General features: G+C 37.7%; 2 protein-coding genes and 1 long non-coding RNA gene across 5 annotated transcripts in view; 2 read left to right on the top strand and 1 right to left on the bottom strand.

Annotated features, from left to right (window-relative positions):
- Positions 1 to 2,410, top strand: part of PTER (phosphotriesterase related) — a 51,112-nt gene extending 48,702 nt beyond the window's left edge. For both annotated transcript variants that reach the window (XM_034402214.3, XM_034402212.3), the window contains exon 5: positions 1,715 to 2,410. In XM_034402214.3, the coding sequence (XP_034258105.1) occupies positions 1,715 to 1,925 (211 nt within the window). In that variant the 3' untranslated portion in view covers positions 1,926 to 2,410. The remainder of the gene's footprint in view (positions 1 to 1,714) is intronic.
- A 3,557-nt stretch (positions 2,411 to 5,967) lies between these two features.
- C1QL3 (complement C1q like 3) lies at positions 5,968 to 16,349 on the bottom strand. Of its 2 annotated transcripts, none has more exons than XM_034402216.2 (2): positions 13,168 to 16,349; positions 5,968 to 9,453 (listed from the first exon to the last, which is right to left on the bottom strand). In XM_034402216.2, the coding sequence occupies exons 1-2, from the start codon at positions 13,753 to 13,755 to the stop codon at positions 9,397 to 9,399; spliced, it is 645 nt and encodes a 214-aa protein (XP_034258107.1). In that variant the 5' UTR covers positions 13,756 to 16,349; the 3' UTR covers positions 5,968 to 9,396. The 2 variants fall into 2 exon arrangements, with proteins under 2 accessions (XP_034258107.1, XP_034258106.1); XM_034402215.3 differs by having other exon boundaries at positions 5,968 to 6,222.
- LOC117655117 (uncharacterized) lies at positions 13,435 to 22,893 on the top strand. Its single transcript, XR_015734066.1, has 4 exons — positions 13,435 to 13,585; positions 17,112 to 17,221; positions 20,734 to 20,897; positions 21,908 to 22,893. It is a non-coding gene; the product is annotated as an uncharacterized LOC117655117 (long non-coding RNA).
- The last annotated feature ends 557 nt before the right edge of the window (positions 22,894 to 23,450 follow it).

Below are 23,450 nucleotides of genomic sequence, written 5' to 3'. Positions count from 1 at the left end.
TGGTTGCATGGAGCTCAGTCGTATCCATCAGTAAGCAAGATGGACAATTCCCATTGCTTGAAGTCAAATAGTCTGACTTCATTTATCTCACTGTGATCATGAGGTTTCTTCTAATGAGGAGCTGGCTATTACAAATCCATCCAATTATCTGAAGTTCAATGATTTCAGTGCAGAAAATTGGTCATGTTCCAATTACTGAACCATGTAAACATTCCAATATGTATTTGTTTAAATTATTTTCATATTGTGTTTGTAGGGGGAAATATTCCCAAGTGTAGTGGTTTAAAAAAGAAAAACACAAATCATTATTGAACTTTTTTTGTTAATCAGACTCCTCAACTGACCTTGACCTCTTATTCAGAAGTGTAGGAAACAATATTTCTCATAATGGCTCTTCATGCATCTGTAGTGTTCATTGTTGTATGGTTATGTGGGATATCTGAGGTAGACTGCTTTTAGATAAATTGGTCATGTACCATCCTCATGCACCAGAAAGTTTAAAAAAGGTATGTTAATGTACAATAAAAGTTGTATGGCTGAAGGCCAAGCTCTTAATATTATAGAATTGAGATAGTAGATGTACATGTGGTAAATTTGATTGTTTTGTTAAATTTATTTTATGATTTGTCTTGCCCATTAGACCAAATATCTCTTCCCATTCAACTGTTGGGTTTCATTAGTTTAGTTTAGTCTAGATATTCAGTCAAACTAAATTTAATTTTCTTCAAAAAAGTTGTCTCATTTGAAAAAATACAGGTAGTCTTTAACTTATGACCACAATTGAGCCCCAAATTTTGGTTTCTAAATGAGAAGTGAACTTTTCTCCATTTTTCTACTTTTCTTGCCATAATTGTTAAGGAATCATTGCAGCTCTTCAGTTAGTAACACAGTTGTTAAGGATATCTGGCTTCTCCATTGATTTTGCTTGTCAGAAAGTCACAAAAGGTGAGTCACATAACCCTAGGATGCTGCAACGATCATAAATACATGCTAATTTTGATCACATGACCATGGGGATGCTGTAATGAACATGTGAAAAGTCATCATAAGTCATTTTTAGTGCCATAACTTGAAACAATCACTAAATGAATGGTTGTAAGTCAAGGACTACCTGTACTTTGTAATTCATGTGCAAGTAGAATACTTATATTCAATTCACCAACTTAATATTTAGGAAACAAAAGCGTTGAAGATTTTCCAGTCTATAGCCATTCACACATGACAACCCAGAATTCTTGGAAATCTGACTTAACCATAAACAAACAGATGCTGCTGTTTTATTCAGCTCATCTTACTATCAGGAATGCATGATTTGCTTACCTTTCTGCCTGAAACAGTAAATCTGCTTGCTTCTCTAAGATGGAAGACTCATAAGGCAAGAATGTATTTATTTCAGCTTAATAGTAGAGAAAGAACTGAGCGTTCTCAACTCATGTACAGCATTAATTGAACCATAGAGCTGTCCAGTTTTTTCTGCTACAGTATCACTGAAGTGAGAAGGGTTATAGTGTTTATTATCAGAATAGTAATTCATGAATGTTCCAGAATTCACAAATTTTCTATTTGTGTAAAGCTGCTCTAATTGCTTTTCAGCATAAGAGAATAAGTGATTTCAGTAAAAAATACTTTTGAAATCTATTTCCAGAGATTATTTCTTTAGTATCATAAATTATTTTGAAGCATTTATTCAGAAATATTTCCTTTTTTTTTTCAGAGTTCGAACATTGATTGAAGAAGGTTATGATGACAAAATTGTGATTGCTCATGATATTCACACAAAACATAGACTAAAGAAATATGGTGGCCATGGCTATTCTCATATTCTTGAAAATATTGTTCCAAAAATGCTCACGAGAGGAATATCTCAAAATAAAATTGATAAGTTATTGCTAGAAAATCCCAAACAATGGCTGACTTTTAAATAAGAAAACTGTGATCCTGTTTACTTCAGTGAAAGTAAAAAAAATAGAATTGAAATTCTTCTTTGATTGAGGAAAATAGAATTGTACCTTTGGAGTACAGAAAAAGAAAATAAGATTTGTAATGCCCGAACCCCAACTTTTCGATTGTATGACTGCAACTGAAAACAACTGCAAAATAGATGTATTTCTGAAAAAAAATAAGTTTAATGAAACATTTTTAATATGAAGATAGAGCGTATCATGTGAATGAATCAAAATTATTTTTAAATGCCTTATATGGAATTAATTTGATAGAAAACATTCATTTGAATTAATCAGAATGAGAGACCTCAATCATGATCTGGGTCACAACTGAATGTAGATGCCATTGTTTTGTGTGTAAGTCCTTGATAGAATTATTACAAAGTTTTGTTTTAAAAAATAGGACACCCTAATATGAAATGCATTGTGCTTTAAGTATATCCAGCAATAAATCCTTCCTTGCCTCACCTCATACTATACATGTCTACTTATAGGTTCATTTGAGCAAAAAACTTCACATGTGAATTGGGCCTTTTCATTTCCAAAATGCAACACACAGCATTGCATTTCAAGGTACAGTTGAAACTTTTGCTTTCCTGAAAACCAGCCCCTCTGCATAGATCTATCTACTTCTCTGAAACATGACTCTTCTGTTGCTTGAAATATGCATTTTAACAATTTGGAAAAAAATCTCCATGTTTTGCTGTCAGTAAATTTGTCAGAATTATTTTCATGGGTTTTTTAAAAAGCAGTTCTAGGTATGCTGTGGCAAACTGAAAAATAAATAACGTCTCTATCAATTTATAAACTGGTGGCATTATCAAGAAAATTTCAACAGGATTATCAAAGGAATATTTTAAGATCTATTGATAACTTATGAAATTCTTTTCATGCAATCCAGAGCGGATGATAGAATTCATTTGGCCCTTTGAACAGGAATTTGCCAGGGATCAGGGAGGGAGGGAGGGAAAAGGAACGGGGATTGTTTTGGGAATCAAAATCTAATATTCAAGCTAAAGTTAAGAGAAGCTACGGTTGTACAAACAAATATGATTGCAGTTTAAATGTATGGTTACAAAGAAAAAGAAGAGTCAATTCAAACTAATTTCTGAAAATATATATGGAATCTATTAGATTGTACATAAATAAATTCCATTTCACTGGAGATGTTCTCGATGTGGTGATCCTAAATATATCAATAGGACAGATTTTTAATTGATTTTTGCAAAAAAATACTTTCTTGAAAGTGCATTGAATAGATATAACAACCATTATCAGGAATCTATTTTTAAGGTGCTTGAGAGCCAGTTTGGTATAGCAAATAAATAGTGCCAGACTAAAAACCAGGAGACTGTGAGTTCTTGTCTTGTCTTAGATACAAAGCCAATTGGGTGTCCTTGGGCCAGGCCCCCCCTCAGACCCAGTGAGAAGGAAATGAAAAGCCACTTCCAAAACATGCTGCCAAGAAAACAGCAATGACTTGTCTGTGTAGTTACCAGGAATCAAGATTGATTTAAAGTATCTTCATAAGCAGATTTATAGTGCCTACTTATTTATTCACAGCAGCACCTGAGCAAGTGTTTGTCTGGGTTTCAAAACTAAGATTTAGCACTTCAATAGATTACTAAGGAATTCCAGGGCTGCTGAAAACAGAATAACAGAAGAGTTGGAAGGGTCCTTTGAGGTTGTCTAGTCCAACAACCTGCTCAAGCAGGAACCCCTATAACATTTCTGATAAATGTTTGTCCAATCTCTTCTTAAAAATCTGCAGTGTTGGAGCAGCCATGGTTTCTGGAGGCAGTTCGTTCCAGTGATTAACTGTTCTGTCAAGAAATTTCTCCTTAGTTCTAGGTTCCTTTTCTGCTTGATTAGTTTGCATCTATTGCTTCTTGTCCTGCCATCAGGTGATTTGGAGAATAAACTGACCCCCTCATCCTTGTGGCAGCCTCTCAAATATTGAAACACTGCTATCATGTCATTCCTAGTTCTTTTCATTTCTTTTCAAGTATCTGAGAAGAAGGCATGACTGCCATGCAGTTGCTTAAGAAAACTGCATGGATGGAGGACTCAGTCTCGGAGTATACATTTTAACTTTTTCAGTTATTTCAAAGAATATTATATATAAAATCATTAAATATATGGAAAATTGTTTATGGAATATAACTGAAATAGTTGATTCTCTTCATTCCACAAAAATAGGCTTAAATGTACCATATTTGAAAATCTCTTTACACATATTTTACACAATCCTATTTCATATTCTCTGAGTATCTCTTTGCATTGGACTGATAATGAAACATCACATTTACAAGTTTGGCATCTTAAAATATGCACTCCTGTACATAAATACTCAGAAGTAAGTCCTATTTGAATCACAGGTTAATTTGTTCTAAATTGGTAAACAAATTAAGTCTAGAAGTCTCATTACTGAGTTCAGAGCCTAATTATAGACTATAAGTTTTTAATGTATAAAATCTTGACATTTAAGTTAAAAGAGAATAATTAGAAACATATTGGATTATTTGGAGATTATTCATTTTTAGATGACTTTCATGAAATGTAGTCTGTAACTATTATACAGTAATATTAACACAAATTGTGAGCAAGATTATTATATTATAAACTATTATAATACTTGACATATCTTCAGGTCACAGTCCCAAAGATACTTGATAGCATCATGGAGTTTTATGTGGCATTTCTTTTGATACAACAGAACAACAAAACACCACATAGAGACTACCATTAAAGCAGTTTACTTCTGAGCAGATTTGCATAGGATTGTGCTTCAAGCTTCCCCACCCCTCACCCCCAGTTTATACAGCTAACTGTAAGTGGGATATTTCCTGAAGTGCTAAACTGGGCAGAATTACCCTGTGCAAATTAGATTTGAAAAGCCCATCTAATTAGTTCTATCCATAACTACCTATATTATGTCACTGCTCCACTACTGGGGTGAAGTTTGCATACAGCTGTAATTGTAAATTGAATTGTAAATGGCACGCAGAATGAGATTTGTGGGAAAGAGCAAACTTAAGTGTTGAAAAAAGCTGCTAAATTCTTTAGTAATTGACAAGAAGCAGTAAGAAAAATTTCTACAATCTTTTTTTACAATGTTCTAACTAAGATGATGCCCAACATGATTTAACTCATACCAAACTGCTGCTCCTGAGTATCTACATCATGAATTCTATCCCTTTTAATTTCTTAAGAGTAATCAAATTATATTCTTAATAATTAGAAATAATACCGCCAACACTCCTAGTCCCAGAATATAGGGTCGTTGTTTTTTTTAATTTCATATTTTGTTTTCATGGAATGCAGTTGTTTTATTATTGTTTCTAACTCTTGCTTTGCATACAGAAATCTGCCCATTGACTTCATATATTTGTGGACTATTCTTACTCTATTAAACTAAATGGGACAATCCTCCTGGTTCTAGAGGTGGGGTATGCCTGTAAGGAATTACATATTAACAATTGCATAATATTGAAGCAATAACAGAAAATGAGACAATTGTGCTGTAGTTGTATTTTCATCTAAGTTCAACAACAATAGAGCTAAGCTTTGAAGGAGCCCTGTTTCCTATTTCTAGCTAGCCAAGGAACAGAAATATTAGGCAAATATATTCCTTGGAGGGAACAGCAGAATTTCTCTTACATCTTCCTTTTATTGAAAAAACATTCTTCATCATATACTCAGAATTGGCTCATAGTTAGCAGATAAGTCATAAGCACCAAAGCTGATGGATGAAGAAAAGCAGCATGAAATCATAGCACACCAAGGATATCACATATGCTTAAGAAGTAATTTGGTGCTTTTTCCTCTCTCTCTATAAAAAATTGTGATTTATATAGAACTTCATTCACATGAACATTAACAACAAGGACTATTTTGCTTTGGTGATAGTAGATCACACACCTCTTACACTTTGTTCTATTTTTTTAAACATCTTTCTCTGGGTTGTACAGATATGGGTTAGGTAGCATTTGGCTTCACTCCTGAAGAGTCTATGACCAATATCCCTTGGGCTTTCTTTATCTTTTTATTTTTGCCAAGAGAATCGATCATTAGAATGTCATTTAGTTTGTGTTTAATATCAGTCAGCATAAATTATAAATCCAGAAAATGTGCTGTATTTGTTGTTGTTTCCTCCATGTGCTTTTCCACCATCTAATTTTATATAGACTTCATCTCCTGGTTCCAAATGTAGGACCACGCTGTTGCTGGCATAATCATAGTTTTGATCTGCATCTTGTGCAATGGCACTAGCTCGCACCTAAATAAAATACAGAAAAAAAGACTGTTCATAATTTTAGTACTTGTCAACACTCAGGAATGAAACTGTATGTTCACTTGCAAGTTCCAACATATATTTTTGGTATTTTTTCCCTTTACCACTGCAATCAACATTTCACAAAAGAGCCAGTTTTAGCTGTAGTAAAGCCTATTACAACTACGAACAAATAATTTGTTGTCTGACTATTCCATCCCTAAGCAAAAATAATTAACAGGTCTGAAATCCTTTTAAACTAACTTAGCATGCCACTTGTTTTTCACATTCATACACAATCTTCTTTAAAGTTTGTGCTAGCCTGCATGGACGTTCCTCCATTTAGTTTCATATGATCTGCTGAGAAACATGAGTTTTAACAATGAGCTGGATTCAAAATGATTACTCCAAATTTCTAACCAGCTATCTTTGTGAACTGCCAACTTTAACCTCCTTTCCCAATCTGTCATTCTTTAAATATATTTGGGTTTGCAAACTCAACACTTTTACAAGTTTCAATATATTTTTCATGGAAGTTCAAAATGATGTGCAATATATGGCTTTTGAAATAATAATATATGGAAAATTATAATGCAAAAGCTATTTCATTATTACATTACATTATTTCACTAGATTACAATAATATAATCCTACTGATTTTTTCACCAGATGAAACTAGGTGTATTAATATGATATTGTGTATGATTCCTATGAGTTCTATATCCGAATCGGGCCTTGAATCTTGATTCAAGATTATAGAAGCGTGAAAGTAGTCAGCATATAATCCATTGATGCTCTTATATCTGAGTCAAAAAACTTAATGCTCTTCAATAAAAAAAGATCAAATTGAAATATGGATCATCTGAAAAAGCAACATGAGTATGAAATCACCAGGTAACTCACTTTTTAATATTAATATTAAAAGATTTTCATAAAATCAATATTGAAATATATATTGCACAGTCTTGAGACTCTAGTCATATACAATTATTTAAGTCCTCAAGCTCAAGATTTGTTTTAAAATATAAGTCATATTGGATTAACTATATTTAACAAATAGACAATTTGAAGCTGCTAGCACCTCTGATATCAGTTCAACATATAACAAAACAAGAATTGCATCAGATCATTTATATGTACTTTAGATGCATAAATATTTAACCTTTGATGACCATTTTTGAAATGTATTTATAGTTTTATCCTATTTTTAATAGATTTATGATTTAATGCTTTTGGATGTCTGAACTAAAAAAATAATTCAAGACTTGATATACACTCTAGATAATTTTGGAATTGGAAGAAGTACAATATGTTAAAAAATGCCTATACATGTCTTTCAAAAGTATATATGATAAGTTTTCAAATTAAATGTTTATATGTAGTTCCATGTTAGTACAGAAATGTTAACAAGACTTCCTACTGTGCAAGATCACACAGCGGATTAGAAAGCTTAGAAATCACAGAAGCAGAAAAAAACCTCTTCTGCATTGTATAGCAAGCTTCAAGAAGGCTTATAAGATTTGTAATTACCTTGAACACGTTCCAATTTAAGCTGCCATAATGTAGAGTAATATCCCAAACAGTCCAATTTTTGATTTCATTGCTTCAGAAATAATTTACTATTTATTGAGGTGATCTGTCTTGACCACTCTTTAATCAATAAATATCACAAGGGATATTTCCTAAAAATGAAGAAGCTATAAACGGCTGAGGATCTTAAAATACCAATGTCTGAAATGCACATCCTTTGGATCTATGCTCTTTCTGAGGTAATAATTCTAAATAACAAAGAGGAAAATGATACCTTTTGGTGTATGTGAATGATTATTGCAATGTGAGGTGAAATAGTTAGTGTTTGCATTTCATTAGGTTTAAGTATTTAAATTATATTCAAATTCCATGTGCTTCATCTAAATATTTGTTGGAATTGCATGATGCTTGATATTACAGCTGATAATATTGGTGCTTTTATCATATGACATAAACTCTACCTTCAGCATTAAATGCTTTAGCTTTATACATTATGAGGCAATGGACAGATGTCACATAAATGCATAGTATTGCTTACTGTACACTACCATAGAATAGAAACCATAATAAGGGAACTCAAAAAACAGTTTGAACAATGCAATAAGCTTTCTATTTAGCTACTGGGCCTTGCATCTGCATTAACCTGAATCCCATACTCAGTGTACTACCTTTATAGCTTTTTCTCTTTTGTTTTGCTGTTGTGAGTAGATAGCATAATCTTTTTAAAACCTATAAGGACAGCCTCAGAAGAATAGTCCAAGCTGTATTACTGTACATGTTAAAGGCATCTCCAAATTAAAACAATGTGGTGAACATTACATAAGTTTCATGACTGCTCACCTCGTTGGGTTATAAAGGTATACAGGGACAGTTAAACTGCAAACAAACTAATTATGTTGTAGTCTCAGCAGTTCTATATTTATGCTAACTATTAAGGAAAGCAATAAGCTATGTGGGAATCCTTTAAATATTCAATATGTTTCTCTTAAATATTTTCTCCCTTACAAGTTGCATGTATTTCAGGACTGTTATTTTTCTCATTGCTATGCAATCTATAACACTTTGCCCTCTTTTTAAAAGATAATTTGTCCACCCTACCAATAATTTGTATAGAAAATTCAATTCTCACAGTTCATTAGCTATCAATGCTATAAGATCAAATCATTGCCCTGAGAATATCAATGGATTACAGCTAGTCACCAATATTAAAAAATTGGCTTAAGGATTGCTTATGCCTGCATAAATATGAACTGAATTCAGTACTAGTAAGATCAATATTTGCCTGTTTGTTTGGTGACTGAATTAATTTATAAGTGTCTGGAGCTATAGATTTAGTCTATCTTCAAGTAATATGAACATTTGTTTTCATACAACATGCCATGCACTAGATTTTATTCTGTTTTTATTTCAGTCAAATTTTAAATAGAAAAAAGTTTTCCTTGTAATCTTGATATAAATGTGGAACTGTACATTAACTAATAAGTGTAAACCAATATATAGTATTTACGAGTGAGACTTTAGTTTATTTGATTATTGTGTATGGTTCCATAGTTTTATTTTTCATGTACTAGTCAGAAGATATAAACACAAGGTTAAAAGCCATGTATGATTAATTTATCATCCTCTGATGACCCCATCTGTAATAAGCAGTCAATCCAAAATTGAGGTGATTAAAAAGTGCTCCTCTGGGTACAGCACATTGGTATTCTGCAAAAAAAAAAAAAAAAAAAAAACCTTCAGTAATTTCCAATTTCATTATTCTTTTCAGGAATAGGATATCTTCTAATTTCCATATTTGAGTTTTTGCAAGATATTGGTTAAATGCAGAAAAACCATGCTCTGTTCTAACTATACTTTTAACACAAATTCATAAACAAAAAGCAAATATGAATTATTTCTGGTATCTCTTAAACCAGAACTGGCCATAAGAGAGAAAATAGCCATTTATGTTTTCAGTACAACAGTTCACACATAGTTGGCACACACAATGCTTACCTGTACTCTAAATGTAAACTCTTTTAGTATTTCCTGATAAGGATTGTGAAATCAACATATTCAGTAGAATTAAGACAAGTCTTACAAGATAGCATTATGTCATCAAATTATAATTTTACTTGGACTTTCACGAAATTATTTGGACATTCACTTTGCACGGTTCATTTTCATCCATAAACCACTGAATTTTTGTGGGAACAAATCCATCTAATCATGAGTACTATTTTTTTTCTTAGCCATATAATTATCAATCACATTTACACAGACATTAATGAATACAAACAATTAGCATATAGATGACATCTATAGTTATATGCATTCATTATTGTCCATGTAAGTAAGATATATAGAGGTAACACTAGAATGTAGTGAATGTAGAATGTAGAATGATTAAAATTTATAAACCATTTTATAAACTTTCATGATCTTTAGTATCGGGAGGGGAGGAGTTCTCCTTTGACTTTTTGCCAATAAACTTGGGGAAAGCAGAACAATTATACCTTCTCTAGAAAGTTTCAAGAACATGGCAACAAAACCTGATTTCTGACAAAACTTTTAAGACCAAAAGTTTCAATAAATCAAGTGGAGATTGTCTGTTTAAAATAACTGGGTCTTAGTTTAATTATATTTTAGCATTGATTTCACTTTGTCTATTCCAAGTCTTGAACATTTAGTAAGCTAGAAATAAACTCACAAATACCAATTCTCAGTGCACTTATTTGGAATCCCAAAGGGAGTTATGGCTCAATAAGTATGTACAGATATTGCATTATGGGATGCTAAAGTGTTGGCTTAATTTTGTGTTTATAAAACTGGGAATAATTCTCCCACCTTCCCAAGTTTCTCCAGGATTTTTTATTTTTGTCTTTTTCATTTCTTTCGGACTTACTGTCCTTTAGCCTAAAACTCTGCCAAAAGTGCGCTGAAGCTGTAACGCCGGCAGAACATTCCCCCCATACCCACACGGATCGTTTCCCTTCTTCACCCATTTTCTTCGTGCCTGGTATCCTAAGGAAGCGCCCGTAGGTTTGCCGGAGACCCCTTCGAAAACGCTCAGGTGTGAGTGGTGTGGATCCTGGCCGCAGGGAAGATGGAGAGAGTCCTATCAGAAACGGGGCTTTGAAGGAGAGATTTGCACGGCTGCCACCCGGTTCGACATTCATCTCAAAAACTCTGTCCACCCCCCCACCCCCGGGTAAATGATAAAAGTCCCCGGGAGCATTTGGAACTAATAAAGGGCTCTTTGTTTCCAGTCTGGGCCGCCGTGCCAGGAGGCCCTTGGGAAAAGCCCGCGCTCTCCTCATTGCTAGCTAGGCGCGGTTGAAAGAAACTGCCCAACCCGCCAAGCGCGGTCCAGCCTTGTCTCTCCTCCTAAGCCTCTTCTAACGAGCCGGGGCTTCTAGACAAGCTTCGCCCGCGCCTCGTGCAGACTTGGGGAAGAGAGGGCTTCTCGGATAGCGAAACCGGCTTTCATTTCGGATGCAAACCTCTTAAGGAAGAGGAGGAAGGCGCTTCCTAACAGGCCCAGTTGAAACAGGCGCTCCTGGTTTCCTTCTTCCTCCACAACTGTCTCAAGTACTGTAGCAACTTCTCCGTTGTCGCGCAGGAGTCATATAAATTGCTTTTTCTTGGATGCGGCGACGCTTCTGAAGTTACAGCCCCGCACCTAAAACCATTAGGGTCTCCTCTCGCCTGCTTCCTATGAAAAGGTGGATCGCCCACTGGCCCGCTCAGCCCACATGCCCACGGGTACTGGAAGGACGATTCCCTTTCCACTGCTCGCTCCCTCCCGTGTCCATATGGGCAATGCACGCGACAGCAAATGCTTCCCAGCAGGCCCAACGCCACGTCCGCCTTATCCCCATCTACTTAAACTCTTTGTTAGATTCCCTTTCCTATGTCCTGGGGCGCAATAAGTTTCCTGAAATTTTCTCTTCCCGCCTGCTCGTCTCAGAAAACAATTTAAAATGCGCAGTTTAAATAATTGACCCCAAGACTGTTACATTCCCCCCTCGACTCCAGGTATCCAACAGCCGGCGTCTTCCATCAGAAAAAGGGGGGTACTGAAAGAGCGAAAACCAGTTTCTTGGCCCACTTACTGTGGGCGTAATGGCAGGTGATTCACGGAAGAACAAGGCGGAGCTCTTCAATCGATGCCCTCCGGACGCTACACCCCCCTATTGCCAGGCATGGGTATCCTGTTTTGGGAATGGGGCGTAATGTGTGGTACAGTTGCCTTCCACTTTCGCTCCTGGAGATCTCGAAGACAGCCGGAAGATATTAGATTGGGGGAAGCTCAAGTCGTCACAAGTAGGCTGCAAACTTTACTTCGCTATTCACACATATGCAGTGAAGCCTGATTAAAGCCCCAGATCTATTCCCGTGTACACCTATTCCCATGTATACTATCCCCGTGTACACGACCATTACCGATAGCGTGCAGCGTTCTCACAAATCGTTAACAGCCGCATCCAAATAAGGATTTCTCAGACTAACCATTTCTATTAAAAAAAGGTGTGGGGGGATGCGCGCGCGCGCGCGCCTCTTTATTTGTTTGTAATTTCCCAAAATAAATAATATATCCCTGCCTCCAAGATAACCAGGAGTTAAAAATCAAGAAACCTCAAACATTCTCTGCCTTGTTTGATAAATTGCTGCTGTTCTGAACCCAGCAATCTAAAGCAACAGAAGATTACAATCGAGGTAGGAGAGGGGATTTTTTTCCCCGTCCTGGGGAATTAATATTTATTAACATTTTCACCGAATGAGTTGCTGCCTAGGCCTGTCCTCGTAGTCTTACTCGGTAGGTAAACTCGGTTTGGGTCTAGCGCACCATCTTCTCAAGTGTCTCCTTGCTAGCCTAAACTCCTACCAAGATCCTGCCTTTTGGGTTACCCACAGAGCCTGCATGGAGCTCCTTTCCCAGATTATCTTCAGCTTCCTCAGGTCCCAGAGCTCTGTTAGCCATGCGAGCATCTCTCCTGGGGCTTTCTCTTTAAAGATGCAGACTCACCTCTTCAAAAGTGTGCAAAAATCCCCAAAGGCTTGCAGCCTTCCTGTGCTTGCAGAGTGGAACCTATTTTTGCTCCCACTGGATCTTCAACTTCCTACGCTACTTTTATTTTCCTGCAGGATCTCCTAACACTTACCGGTCGAACTCTGTGTCCATTGAGTGGGTTTTTCCCCCCCTTAATTTTTTTTTTGGGTCCGCTTTCTCTAGCTAAACTCGGCCAGAGGCGGCTGCTGGCGAGGCGGAAATGCAACCTGCAGAAGTCCAACCAATGCAGCTATCTACCCCAAGCGGGCAAGCGACAGTAGTTGAATTTTTGCCTCTGCAGGATGAACTTGGTCGAGAAAATTTAGAATCGCCCCCTCCCCGCTCCGCCGGGGTTCATTTCTGCGCCCTGGAGCTCTCCCCGGTCCCACCTGGTTATTCTTGCAGAGGTCAGCCCACATGCTGGTGCCGTCGCCGCCCCGCATGAGCACGTGGTAGGTGAAGAAGTAGATGCCCGGGATGGAACAGGTGAACTTGCCGGTCGTCGGATCATAATGGTTCCCCAGGTTGGTGACGACGTCGTCGAACTTCAGGACCTCGTAACCCTCGTGCTGGCGTTTCAGGCCCGCGTAGAAAGCGATCTTGGGCACCGTGCTGTAAGTGGCGGCGCTAATCGCCCCGGCCGCGTTCAAGCCCGGCGCTCCTGGGGGGCCAGGTAGACCCTGGCGCCCGGGTTCCCCTTTCTCTCCCGGCGGGCCCACCGGCCCCGGCGGACCTGGTTCCCCCGGGGGCCCCCGAGGCCCGGCTTTACCCGGACGGCCGGCCTCACCTTTGGGGCCTTGGATGAAGGTGGGCAACGACTGCATGAGGCCGCGATCGGGCGTGGCCGCCGTGCTGGGCGCCTTGGTTCCGCCATAGGGGTCGCAGACCATCCGGCAGGTGCCCAGCATTTCGTAGTGCGCCGATGTTCCCGCCGAACTCACCAACACCGGGATGAGGATGACCAGCAGCAGCACCATGACCACCCCTAGCGCACCGGCCGCGATCAGCCGGCGCCTGCTGCCCACCAGGCGGCTCAGCGCAGGGCGATCCTCTTGCCTGCTTTTGGACAAAATCTTGATGGTGGGTCGGGAACCTCTTCCAGCCGAAATCACCGCGGGGTAGCCTCCCCGCGTCCGTGGGGCCTTGTCGCCCTCTTCCTCCCGTCGACCGGGAGGGGCACGCGGGCAGATCTCCTTCGCCAGATCCCGAAGCTCCGGGAGCCTTGCTCCGCGCTGCTGTCGTGGACGGCTTGGCTTCCCGTCTGGGGCACCTGTGGCTGCCGCTGCTGTTAGGCTGAGTGGAGTCGCTCACACTTTTATGCTGCGGCTGGCGATCGACTTTTTTTTTCCCGTCTATGCCAGCTCGAATCAACTTCCCTTCTGCTCCTCCCGGTCGTCTCTTTTGCGGTCTTCTCGCGGGTCGCTCCCCTCCCCCTTTTTTTCCCTCCCTTCTTTTATTTCTTTTTATCCCCCTTTCTTTCTTTCATTCATTCATTCTTACTCTTCTGCAGCGACAACAAATCTCCGAGGGCAGCGGGGGAGAGCGCGTGGGAGTCTGGGAGATTCCTGCTCGCCACTCGTGCCGGGGAGAAGGAAGGAGACGGAGGTGCCTCTTCAGCCCTGGCTCACTCTTCGCCGATACCGCTGGAGGGTCCCCAATCGCGAGACCCCGCGCGCTGGAACGGAGTAGAGTGATGAGCGCACGCAGCCCGCTACCGCGACAAGAGGAGGCTGCTGAAGGCGCGGGGTAATTTATAAGCACCCAAAGGCGCAAGGGAAAGAGGAGCTGCTTTGGCATCTCATCCCAGCATCTGCTGCGCTCAGCCCACTCACCGAGAGTTTGGCATCTCTCTGACAAGTGTAGGGAAATGTTTTCCTCCCCTCCCTTCTTTCCCTGCCTCCCTCTCCCTGTTTATCCCTTCTCATTGAGCAATGAAATTGGGAGCTCTCTTCTTGCCCATTCTTAAATGATATGGCCCTTTTCTTGCTGGAGTAGCTCATGGAAGGTAGAGAGATCTACTTAGGACTTTCTTCCAGTCTTTGATCCTGAATATAAAGGTCAACGCTGCTCCTTATTTAATGGTTCCCCCAGTGGCCTCTGTCTGTCATGTGAAATATCACTTTGAATACAAGGGTAGTGTATTACAATTCACCTGACAACCCAGTGTGTGTGTGTGTACACATGCACACACACACACACACACACTGCTCCTTGTTGAAGTAACCCATGATTTAAAGCACACAGAAAATCTCATTTCTTGCTTTCTTGCTCTTTTTCTGGAAATCAGAGCCAGAGAAAGGGAGGACCACCCCCCTGCCCATATTCAATAAATTTTTGAAGCTGTGATACATGTTGCTTCCTGGATTCCTCTTTATTTAAACAGCTTTATAGACCTTCCTGTACATGAACTGAGTGTGCTTTCCTGGCATGGTGAACATGTATCACATCACTTCTGCCCATCTCTGGAGCAGATAGCAGCAGCAAATTGAGCTTCTTCCAGATTCAAGGCAGAATAAGGGCACCACCTTAAACCACACAAACCATTGATTCTAAATTATACTTCTACAATCAGGCTCAATTGGATGTCAGTTCAATGATGGATGACATTTGCCTGTCAATATGGAGATGATGGTTTGAAAGAGTGTGAGATATTAGAAGCAGGGTAAGAATCTGAAATAAGCAAAAGTGGTCTGAGAGTGGGGAAACAACTGAGTAGCATCACACCTGGTGCGTGTTGACTAAGAACCTGTGATCTTGTCCAAGTTGTTGCATTGCACAAATCTCTTCTTTACACACCTCCTTACACTTCAACTCCCTATTTTTCCTTTCTGTTCCACAAGACAATAAGGTCAAAGAGGCAGACAGCAAGAAATATCTATTGATCCTTCCTTTTAAGCAGAAATGTCAGCAGCTTCTTGCATTTTTCCTTAAGAGAATCAAAAGACGAAGAAGTGAGTGACCATCGCAGGCCATAGAGATGGGCTGACCCAACTCCTTATCTCCTCAACAGCATGCTGATAACAACAAAAGGGAAAACATCTGATTTCTTCACTTGTAAATATTCTTACCAATTCTCTTTTTCTGATTTTTGTCAGAGTTCAACCTTTTATAATCTCACAAACACACAACCCAGTTGGCAGATCCCTTGGCCTTCAATACCCCCCACATACACACACATACACACACACATTGCCATCTTGAACGAATTGGAGAGGGGAGAGAGATGTTATTTATGCTATATCAGTTTCTCCCAAGAGGAAAACGTTTTGAAACATTTCATCTTTTGTAAGGAAAGGAATAACATAACAGGTCTCAAAAAATCAGACATGCATTCAGTTTTCCACAGCCTTCACATCAACATGGAGTTTTCATAACATTAAAGTTGGTTATAAGCCCCTTACCTTCTGTGTGCTGAAATGAATATGAGTGTGGATTTCTGGTTAGCTAAAAAGCAGCACTTTCTAATGGGGGGTGGGGGAAGGTTTCCCAAATGCAAAGAACTAGTGATAGAAAAAGGAAACCCTAATAGGATATGCTTCCCAGAAAGAAGAGGGATTAATAAGGACAGGTAGAATACATGATTGGATGGGGGACGAAAAGAATATAACACACAGGAAAAGAGGACGACTGGCTGACTAACCCTAGTTATACTGTGCTGCCACATTTTGCTGCAGCTCTTATTTGTCTTCTTTACAGTAATACCAATCTGTAAAAGTTGGAATGGCCCTATATACATCATGCCCATGTTGCCTTAGGAAACTTTAATGAGGCTCAGACAGTTTGATAGATGTCTGTGCCTGTACACTGGTTTATAACCTACTTGTTCAGGTTAAACATAGAGAAACTCTGCCAATATTATCCCTGTTACTTCTGCCTTAAGTGCTTGGGCTATTGCAAATTCTGCTCTCTTCTTTGCTTCACCTGCCAGTAGGAAGTTCTGAAGAAATCACCCAAGTAGGTTTGGTGGTATATATAAAGTGAAGTGCAAAATTCAGGATTTATTCACCACTTTGCTAGAACAAACAATAATTTCCGAATCCATCTTTAATTAGGAAGCCAAAATAACTGGTTAAAAAATTATAATGAACTATCTGTAGAAGGAACCTCTGCTGTAGACATGAGAAGCGAAACAGGAGTGATTTGTTCTAAGCCATAATTCATAATGATTGTTTAGCTGTGTGAATGCAGCTCATTTTTTTAAAAATAGTGTTGATCTGGATGGTGGTGGTGGTGGTGATGATGATGATGATGATGATGATGATGATGATGATAAAATAGGTGAAAACATCAGGTAACAGATTTTCCTCCTCTCAATAAATTTTCTCTCTTTAAGGTCATACAATACATTTTCAGCAGTTCCATTAGAGATTCAGCTCTCAGTCAAACTATTCCTGCAGGTTTGAGACAGATGCTACAAGTTTTTCAAATTCCGTTATTACCAAGGTAGGAAATGCATGCAGTGTGTGATATTTTGAAGCCTTTCTATCTGTTTATCAGCAGTTGCTGTAAAAGTTGTTTGTATTTCCTGCTGTATAATGAAGAAAAGTGTGGATTTATTCGTGCACATCCTGCATGTTGAGCTGTTGTGGCTTTGCACCTGTATGCCCTGGCAAGTGATATCCTTCCGTGCCACAGCTCTGCTGCTCTTCCATAACAATGCTTTAAGGAACATTTGGGGAAAATATTTTGCTATCCAGACCAGATCAGACTGTTTTCAAGCCTGATCTTTCTTTTCTGAGCTTCCCCCATGCATTGCATACCAAATTTATCTCATTCTGCTCATTTTTTTGTGAATTAATTTACTGATGGACAAAGATATGAAAATCTGGCCCCATTATATAATTTCTTTCCAACATTCTGTTGGATTAGAAAGAATACAAATCACAATCCCTTAAGGGGGACTAATACACTACCTTGAAAGGTTAGAAAACCTGACTATAGGTCAGGTATACGTGTTAAATCACTTTTCTCAAACTTGGCAACTTTGCCAAATGTGTGAAATTTAAGCTCCTGAATTCCCCAGACGGCATGCTAGCTGGGCAATTCTGCGACTTGAAGTCTATACATCTTAAAATATAGAATGTATTGTATTCTAATCTGGGATGTAATGTCACATATCTTGTTCTCTGTAGCTGATGTTTTCCGACAACAGAAAGGGGTGGAGTATTATGGTTTTTATTTTAATAATGTAAGCTGCCCCAAGTCATTTATATATGAGTTGGATGGCCATTCAAATTTAATATACAATCAAACAAACAAATAAGGTCCATAGTGAGGCATCTCTGCTTCCCTCTTCATTAGAGCCACCAATGCCTTGGCTGCAACTGTCCAGACAGCCACTAAATGGACACAAATAAAGTGAGTTTTCTTTACGTGTCTACCGCCATCTAAGGATCACCCAGATTTCTGAAGTTTGTACTCCTTAGTTCTGCTTTATATATATAGGTAAAGAGGAGAAGTGTACATACACACACACACACACACACACACACACACACACACACACACACACACACACCTATGTCCAGAGAAAATCTCAAGTCCACACTGCGCACAGATAATTCGTAATAGTGTGTGGTACTGGTTTGAGAGCCACTGGAAAGAGATGCAGCCTAGGGAATGATCAGATAAAAAGGGGTGGGAACATGCAGCTGCATAATAGGCACAAAAAGAAACAAAAAAGTTGCATCCTAAACTCTCAGACTGTAGAAAGAGACAGCAGAGGATTTGTACTTTCAGGTTTACTGGATTATGTTAATGTAACCTTACAGTAAAGTAGAATTAGATCATCTTGTCATGTGTTTCCTTTCTGGTCTACCTGGTAGGGCAGACAAGAGAAAGAGAAAGAATCTGAGGGGGGGGAGGGAGGGAGAGAATGGAAAGGGAGAGGGAGGGAGGAGAGAGAGAGAGAATTAAGAGGGGGAGGGAGGGAGGGAGAGAGAGAAAAAATCTCCTTCGCTTTTCCTGCTTCCCTTTCCTTCTTTTCATATTATTTGCTTTGTCCCCTTGTTTGCTCCACCCTCTGGTCCTAACTTCTTTCTTCCTTCTTGCCTATGGCCATGGGAATCTGGAGGGTCTGATAAGAAAAGTCAAGATGGTGCCTATGTTGATGGGTTGAAGCTCTGGCCATTTTGTGTCTGTTTTGTGTGTATCTGGACTGTTTTTTCTTTTTGCCATAATCTGGATGGGGGGTACCCTTTTTCTTCCATTTAACTCTTTAATGAGTGTTCATTTCTTTCCTCCCCAAATGAATTGTGCACAACTTCTGTTTAATTTTGCATTATTGAAAGTAAGGTAAGTAAATAAATAAGGAAAAGAAAATTGGGCAATTAGATCTCTGATTAGCTTTTGGCTTAATTTTTGATAAGTAACCTAGTCATTTTTGCAACAAGTATTATTATGCAAAAGCTTCTATAAGTTCATGAACATTATACTATTAACAAATGTATTTTGTTCATTTTCTCTTGCTATTTGTTCAGAATTGGAAACATTCAATGACTAGATTTTGGAGGTAAGGTTACTACCTTACCTCCAAAATCTAGTCACTGAATGTTTTCAATTCAATGTATGCCAATTAATTAAATAATTATTTGCAGCAATTTTGGTACAAGATGTATAGCTTTGTTTGCCTTCGGTGAAATTTAAATAAAATGTGGCGATTTTAAATTTAATTATACTGTATAGTTAAAAATTAGTGTTAGTAGATTTATATCATAGAGACCATATTATAAAACTTTTAAATACCTTTTAACAATCTGTGAAGGAAGATTGTAAACAAGTACATGATAATAAAATGTAATGCAGAAGATGAATGAAATGCTGATAATTGGGAACGAATTGACAGCCATTGACAAAATGAGGATTGGATGATAGCGGCAAATATACTGTACTTGTGCTGATTAACTGATTTGCATATATAACATGGTTAAATAAAACCTAAACAATTGATTTTGTCAAGCTTTGTTCAATTTTGTCTCTGAAGTTTCTGTATTTCATTTCACTTTATCAATCAGTTCATTCCTCAGTCTCTAATAAGGGATATACATGTATATTTTTCTATGGGTCTGCAATTTAGGACAACTTTGCAACACCTAAACAGTGGATTGTAGTCTACTGTTAATGCGATAATCTTGATTTTAAGGGTTTTTAAAACAACAAAATAGTTATTGCTTCCATCCTAACCCTAACCCACAGTTAGAGGTATTTTTCCTACAACTTGGTATAATGAAAAGAGATGCACCTTTTTAAATACTTTTCTAAGTGGACCCCGAATTAGTGCATGTTGCTTTCCTCCTATTTAATCTTTACAACTGTAAGACTAACCTACCTCTGAGGTAGGTTAGTCTTACAGATAGAAAGTAACTGCAGTTTATGTGATGACAGCAGGAATCCATAAATTTATTCTCCAATTTATTGGAGGAGTACTTCAGATCTAATTTTGATGCTGTCATACATATTAGACTTTTTGCAGCCCCTTTTGCAATTATCTTCTGATTTTATGTCTACAAGTCCTTTCACCTTCTTTGATAACCATAATCTTTTTTCTTAGCTTTTGATAAAATACTTCATTTATTAGGAAATGTTTCACCTTGCAGATCAGTTCTGGACATCTATGGGGTGATATCCCTTTTAAAAGCCTTTTGTCTTTCAAATTTGGACATGCTAATTATCGCTGTTCAAAGAAATCAGTCAAACTTGATGATAATTTCTTGGTTTAACATGCTGTCAAGGACCAAGACAAATCAACTTTGGGGCTGGTGTTAAATCTATTATTCTACATATATTTCTATGCCCTTATTTTCAGAATCCCTTTTCTCTGATCTTGCTTCTGAAGGATGCTAAGATTTCATCAGGAGTAGTACAAATCTCCATTTATGTTTTGTGGAATATTTTATATTTTATATGCTAAATACTGTTATTCCTCACCCTTTCCTCTTCTTCTGCTTTCTCTTCAGAGTCTACAACTACTATTTCTACTGCGATAATTTGTGTACATGTGGGAGCAAGACGGGCAAATGAGTAAATGTGTATTATGACCTTACATTGCAAATCATATGATTTATGGACTCCTGGAAGAAAAAATGAATCCGCTCTGTTAAAAGTAGAGCCAAGGATTATGGTAAGGAACAAAGAGCTGGTGAGTAGACCTGTTCATGGAACCTCTATAGCAGTGGTTCTCAACCTGTGGGTCGGGACCCCTTTGGGGGTCGAATGACCCTTTCACAGGGGTCGCCTAAGACCATCAGAAAATAATATTTTCAATGGTTTTAGGAATAATTTTATTGTTGGGGGTCACCGCAACATGAGGAACTGTATTAAAGGGTCGCAGCATTAGGAAGGTTGAGAACCACTGCTCTATAGACAAAGAGGGGATGGGAAATTGCTCATATGCCTTTTGAACAGTTGATCCTTGTGAGCAGGCCAGAAGACAATAGTCCTGGCAAGTCTTGAGTACTGAGAGATAATCATAATAGCCATTTTGTTCACAACCATGGTCAGCATCTTTTAAAGGACACTAAGTTTTGCAAAACTTCCTTTTGTAATGACTTTTTGTTGTAACTAAGACTCAAAAGAAGATACGTTATAGATGTGTCTATAGATAATGGATGGGATATAGGATGAAGATACCATTGGTTGTAAACTAAGAGAAGGTAAATAGTTAAAAAAATTGTTTGTACTTGGGATGAAGTTCAGTAGTAATTTATTTATCTAATTCTTTTTGCTGTCTAGACTATCCTTATGTTCTTATCATATTCTTGTATGTTCTTTATCTTTTCTTTCTTTTTTTCTTTTTCTTTCTTTTTCTTCTCCTTTGCCTTTTTCACTCTTTGTATTCTTTGTTTGCGTTAGATTTTACTATTGTAATTAAAATCCTTAATAAAATTATATATAAAAAAGTAAACCACATGATTTACATATTGATCCAATTGTATCACGGTAGTGTGATACAAAATCCTTCATTTTTCATCTTTGTGTTTTGTAAATTAGCACTATTATTGTCCTAATCCAGTTTCCTCTTTAAAAAAAATGTCACCACATGCTGATACTTTCTGGCATATTTACAATTATACACTAGTTGTGGGTTCCTTTCCTGTCTTTTTATCTGCCTCTGTTTTGTATCTCCAACAGATCCGACTCAAGTATCAATGATTCTGGGACACAACATTAGCATCATTTTCTTGTTGACTGGAAATGATTTGCCATTATTTTGAACTTTAATTTGCAACCCAGACATTTCCTGGTAATCCCCGATTCAAAAAGTAACTGGCCGGACCTTTCTTAACCTTCTTAGATCAATTTAGAATCAAGGTCATCTAGTCTCTTCATTCTATTAAAGTTTTCTTTTTTTCTTGTTAATATAACTCTCATCTCTTCTAAGCTTATGAGTGTATCAGTTTTATTTCTTCCTCTTCTTTATCAAAAAAGCTTTCCATTTATTCAGCACAAAGATCTTTTCACATAATAGCAGCAAAGAGCTTTTAGGATCTTTGTATCATTTCTATCCATATGTGAATGCCATTCATGGGGGGGGTGAGTGAGTCATTAAAAAAAAAAAAAAGTATCCTAGCCAAACAGATAGAAAGGAATGGAAAGGAGCCTTTAAAGTCCAGGCTGCTAATTTAATAATTTCTGGTGGTCCTGGAGAATCTTGACCTAAACCACTCTCCCAGTATACGGGAGACCTATTTCCACAAACAGATTTTAAATGTTAACATCTTTACATCTCTAGGCAAGTAGAAAGAGGAAATAAGATCCTATGCTAGAATAAAAGTTGCCCATCATCCTTTTTTTAATTGTTCCATTTAAAAAAAAAAATCAGATTCTTTCAAATCTAATACCTTGCATACCTTGCAATGAAATATGAGTGCTGTTGTTATATTTTATATTTATTACAACAAAAATTATTAAGAGGAAGAGAATAAATAACTACCTAAAATAAATAAAAAAAGATAGAAAGGAGCAGAATGGATAAAGAATAAAATATCAATCAATAAATGAAGATCTTATAATAATCATAAAATCTAAAATTCATCATTTCAATCATTCATAGAACTAGGTTTGTTATTTCCTCGCGAGAAATAAGTAGAAATCTCTATTAAAAACTCTAAACAAGATAGTAATATTGGTATCACTGCTATTTGTCATTGTTCCAAGGGTGAATGCATGTAATCATGTAAAGGAGAAAAAAAAGGGGGGTGGGGGTGGGAGAGGAAGGTTTGCATGAGAAAACAAAACAAAAAGAACAAAATCCAAAAAGACAGCAAAACCAGTAAAAATAACATTGGGAAACTACATAAATTCCTTCCCATTATAACCAACTGATGATTGCATCAATATTTGTTTGTTCTGGAGCAAATACTAGTAGCAAAAAGTGAAGATTTAATTCAAAATTGTTTTTTTTTTTAAAATAATGGTTTGTATTTTTTTCCAGTAGTTTTGAGGGCTTTTTTACTTGACAAAATATTCCTTCTGTATCACAACCTTTCCAAGCATTATATATTATATGATTTACCTATGTTCGCAATGATGGACTATCTGTAAAACATTTTATATCATTTTTTTTCTTCAGTTATAACATGGAGTGAATTTTATTGAATTGTCCACATTGTTGCATTGCAATTATTTCTTTAAACTTTCATATCCACATTATTATAAACATTTTTTTAACCAA

The sequence above is a fragment of the Pantherophis guttatus genome, chromosome 4 (genome assembly GCF_059756535.1).
Source record: "Pantherophis guttatus breed Tessera chromosome 4, ASM5975653v1, whole genome shotgun sequence".
Taxonomy (NCBI): domain Eukaryota; kingdom Metazoa; phylum Chordata; class Lepidosauria; order Squamata; family Colubridae; genus Pantherophis; species Pantherophis guttatus.
This window is presented reverse-complemented; position numbering and strand designations above follow the sequence as displayed.